At 34.3% G+C, this 4,394-nt stretch overlaps 1 protein-coding gene across 1 annotated transcript; it reads left to right on the top strand.

The window, feature by feature from the left end:
- The first annotated feature begins 290 nt into the window (after positions 1–290).
- Positions 291–4,140, top strand: LOC132622425 (agamous-like MADS-box protein TM6). Its single transcript, XM_060337031.1, has 7 exons — positions 291–619; positions 715–781; positions 873–934; positions 1,077–1,176; positions 3,321–3,362; positions 3,472–3,516; positions 3,614–4,140. Exons 1-7 carry the CDS (start codon positions 432–434, stop codon positions 3,785–3,787), a joined length of 678 nt encoding a protein of 225 aa, XP_060193014.1. The 5' UTR covers positions 291–431; the 3' UTR covers positions 3,788–4,140.
- Positions 4,141–4,394: the final 254 nt, after the last annotated feature.

Below are 4,394 nucleotides of genomic sequence, written 5' to 3'. Positions count from 1 at the left end.
TTTTTTTTTTTTTCCGTTTCTAAACAGATTCAAATTAACACCTTTTTATAAAAATTATAATTTAGAAAACCGAATTTACAGCCTTAAATTGTTTTTAAACTTGAAACCAAACGCCTTGGGTAATGCTGAAACAGTGACTTGTCATGGTCAAAGAACCCGACATCACACGTTAAACAGTAATGATCATGAGAGCCAGAAAGACTTTCACAAAATTGGCAAAAGCTTGAAGTAGTGCAGTTACTACACTTTAACCTTCTTTTTCCCGATATAGTTTCTCTACTAACTCCCTCTCTTCACTTTTTCCTTTTAACTTCATCACTTGACAGTACACATGATGCTGCTTTCATCATCAGCTCCATTACAGATTCCTCCAGGTTTCATTAAAAAGAAGACAAGAGAGAGATCTCTAGTACTACGTACGAAGAAGAAGAATGGGTCGTGGAAAAATTGAGATCAAGAAGATTGAAAACTCGACAAACAGACAGGTCACTTACTCCAAGAGAAGAAATGGTATTTTCAAGAAAGCTAAAGAACTTACTGTTCTTTGTGATGCTAAGATCTCTCTCATTATGCTCTCTAGCACCAGGAAATTCCATGAGTACACCAGCCCTAACACTACGTATGTCTTAATTAAACGTAATTTTTTTATAAAACAAAAAGCTCTGATTTTATTTTATTTTAGTTTCTTTCCAACTTTTTGCGTGTGATAATCAGGACAAAAAAGATGATAGATCAGTATCAGAGTACACTTGGAGTTGATATTTGGAGCACTCACTACGAGGTAATTTCTTAAACTTTCCCTGTTGTGGTTTAACGTTAGTATACTCTTACCTAGAAATTAAAATCAGTTTGTACTTTCAATGTGTGTGCAGAAAATGCAAGAGAACTTGAAGAGATTGAAAGAGATCAATAACAAGCTAAGAAGAGAGATAAGGTAATAGCAGTATCATTAACCCCGGTTATGTACAGTTTGGATTAGCATGTTCGATCTTTTTTTATTGTTTTATTATTTTTATTTTATTTTCGTGTAATTAAGCAATGGTAATGAAATGGTTGATGTTGGTGTCTGTTGATAGGCAGAGAACAGGGGAAGACATGAGCGGGCTCAATTTGCAGGAACTTTGCCACTTGCAGGAGAGCATCACTGAATCTGTAGCTGAGATACGTGAAAGAAAGGTAATACTTACCTTACTCTTACATTTTGGGGGTTGTGCCATTAATCTTATGTTCATCAAGAATAAAGTTGATCTATTTCTGTAGCTAAATGGACCTAAATTAAACTTTAGATACTCAGGAATAGGATATCTCCTAAATTTAGGCAAAGCTCAATTTATTTTGAGTCTAGAGAAGAGAAAAGTGTTCAAAATCTGTTTGAAGTAAAGGCAACGAGTCTTTTCAGCTTGAACCAATTTAATTTAAACATTAGTGAATAGAACATTTGCCCCATTTTAATGGATCTTGAAGCTGGTATTGAGTCTCTTTGGTCTAACTGCGAAAAATGCCAAACATTTTGGGACAGGTGCAGATTTGAGCATTCAACTACAGACAACAAAATAATCAAACCACTTATTGAATATATTAATTATGGCTTGACAATCCAAATAGATGGTGAATAACTAATAGTTTAAGTAATATAATAATATTTTACACCGTCATCTTTACTTACTTGTCGTAGCATGTAGTATATCTTACTTTTAATATTTTAACTCTCACATTTTAATGAGATGAGACTTACCTGTAGATATCACAATTATATTATAATTTAAACATTTTATATAAATTAGACTTTCCCAAATCTAACTTCAGACGTAGTATATCTTACTTCTAAGATTTCAACTCTCGTATTTTAATGAGACTCACCTGTAGATATCACAATTATATAATACTTTAGACATTTTATATGAAATTAGACTTTTCCAAATCTAACTCAGACATCACATGTTAACAAGTTGCACAGGATAAAATTAAATGGTGGTTTAAGAAGGGGTATATGCACTTCGGTCAAAATTATTGGACTAAATGAAAATCTCTTGGCATTAGGTATCAATAGCAAACAACACTAGATATTGTTGTACCATTGACTCTAATATCACAATTAGCATGTAGAAACTCTAACACAGGAGGAACCAAGGCTTCAACCCCTTGATCAGCAGCAGCAGTAGTGTCCACAACAATTTTTGGAACCTCTCCAACATCATAATCACAACATTCTTCAAACACCTTTTCCATATCTTCCCATGTAGCTGGTTTATGCCACGCACTGGATCTTTCAAACTTAGTCCTCTGCTCAACCCTCAATCTCCACAAGCCCAAATCATTGGGCTTACACTCAACAATAACAACTCGTGCACCAAAACATTCACCAAGCTTAACAAGCCTTTTAAACCGGGCCCAAAAGAGAGTGGGGACACAGCAACTACATTGAGGCCCAATTCGAGTTGTGTGGAAGCAGCATGCCACATTGCATCATAAGAAAGTTCATTTAGAAGGTTAATGGCTGTGTTAGGAGATGATTCCATTAAGGCCTGTTGAAGAGGTGTAGTGCAATCTCGAAAATGATCTTTGTCTATTAGGGGCCATTTGAGGATTTTAGCTATAGAGTGAGCTAATGTGCTTTTTTCTGTGCCTGGATGGCCTTTCATTGCTATAATTGTTTGTCTTGCTACAAGATTTTGCTCCCCCATTTTGAATCACTTGGTAGAGAAATTAATATTGCTACCGCTAGTATTAATTTAATACTAGTGAATACTGAATAGTACTAATTATGACATCTTTTTTTGGGAGATTGGATAAGACTAAAAGCATGTGCCGAGTAGCATTGTGTTGGCACTTGCAGTTGAATGCCAGCGCTATTATTTTCCTATGATATTGATGTGATTGATAGGATAAAATTGCAGCTTACGTGCTTAACTTTTTCTCTCTGTTGAAGTGCCAAGTAGGCCTTATCTGTTTATACTCTCTGCGTTTCAATTTGACTGTCCTAATTTGATTAGCCACCAAATTTAATAAAATAAGCTTCTTTTATAAATCTTGCGATTCTGGATTAGAAATGTATTCAGAAGTATAAAATATTTGAAATTAAAAAGTTTAAGATATAAAAAAAATGTTCTTATTGAAACAAATTAACGAGGAAAGTAAAATACTTAAATTGAAATGGTAATTTTTTGGTGACTCATTCATGTATCCAAATGATAGGAGTCGATCAAATTACATTTTAGTGTTTTATTTTCTTTTCCATTGTCAGCAAATAAATTAAGAATTCGTTTCCACATGTATTATTTTCGTACTTAACTATAAGTGTCTCTATGAATTACATACAGTACCACGTGATCAAGAATCAAACAGATACCTGCAAGAAGAGGGTTAGTTTTCCTTTTAATTCTACTTGTTAATCTTTGATATGAATCCTTTTGATTTCGCCGGGGACATATTAACAAAGTTCAATGGGTTCTTCTATATGAAAAAAAATAGGTGAGGAACTTCGAAGAGCGACATGGAAACCTCGTACTTGACTTGGTAAGTATCTTTTTAATTCAGAGATGTGCTGACTTTTTTGGGTTGATTTATGGGATTATTTGTTAATACAAAAAGTTACTCTATTGCTTTATCAAAGGAAGCAAAATGTGAAGATCCAAAGTATGGTGTAGTGGAGAATGAGGAGCACTACAACTCTGCTGTGGCATTTGCCAATGGTGTACACAACCTTTACGCGTTTCGCCTACAATCGGTTCACCCCAATCTTCAAAATGATGGTGGATTTGGTTCTCGTGGTCTAAGTCTCTCTTGAAGGCAGCAATTACTAATTGGAACCAACTTCTCAAATTATATGTTATTAATGGAAAAAAAAGTTTTAACTACTGCAAGCTGGATACACTACTATATCTAATTAGGTTTTGCGCTGAGTCATGGATCTGATTCCTCTCCTAAAGCACTATATTATTCTACGAGTTTCGACTCCTATATATGAATGATGCCAAGGAAGATTTATGTTCAATTCTGCGTAGACATTATTTATTGCAAGTCTAATTCTTAGTAATATTTTGTTGATGGATATCAATTAGGAGTTGTAAACTTAATTTAAGATCTATATCACTTCTTATATCATTCTACTTTATCTAAAATGTTTGGGTCAATTCAGTACTTTACGGTGTTAAAGTCAGGTATTTGATAGTCTCGTCCAACTGTAACGATGCACTTATAAGCTTTCTTCGTATATTATCAAGAGTTATTCTATAATTATATAACGGAAATGTGCTTTGGGCTGATAAGAATGGCGGCAGTCTTTGTGTAGCCTGCTTGTGGCATATATTTTTTCCATGGGTTATGGCTGATGGCTGAAGTTTGAGCGTCATCCACATTTTTCGTAAGGGAAAAATCTAAGTAGTGATGAAGGT

Source organism: Lycium barbarum, chromosome 12 (assembly GCF_019175385.1).
Source record: "Lycium barbarum isolate Lr01 chromosome 12, ASM1917538v2, whole genome shotgun sequence".
NCBI classification, from domain to species: domain Eukaryota; kingdom Viridiplantae; phylum Streptophyta; class Magnoliopsida; order Solanales; family Solanaceae; genus Lycium; species Lycium barbarum.
The sequence above is the reverse complement of the archived record's forward strand: the minus strand, read 5'-3'. Positions and strand labels throughout refer to the sequence as shown.

Coding starts and splice junctions, on each gene's coding strand:
- LOC132622425 (XM_060337031.1), top strand. CDS start 432: ATGGGTCGTGGAAAAATTGAGATCAAGAAGATTGAAAACTCGACAAAC. Junction 620..714: donor TACACCAGCCCTAACACTAC/GTATGTCTTAAT, acceptor TGTGATAATCAG/GACAAAAAAGATGATAGATC. Junction 935..1,076: donor AAGCTAAGAAGAGAGATAAG/GTAATAGCAGTA, acceptor GTCTGTTGATAG/GCAGAGAACAGGGGAAGACA.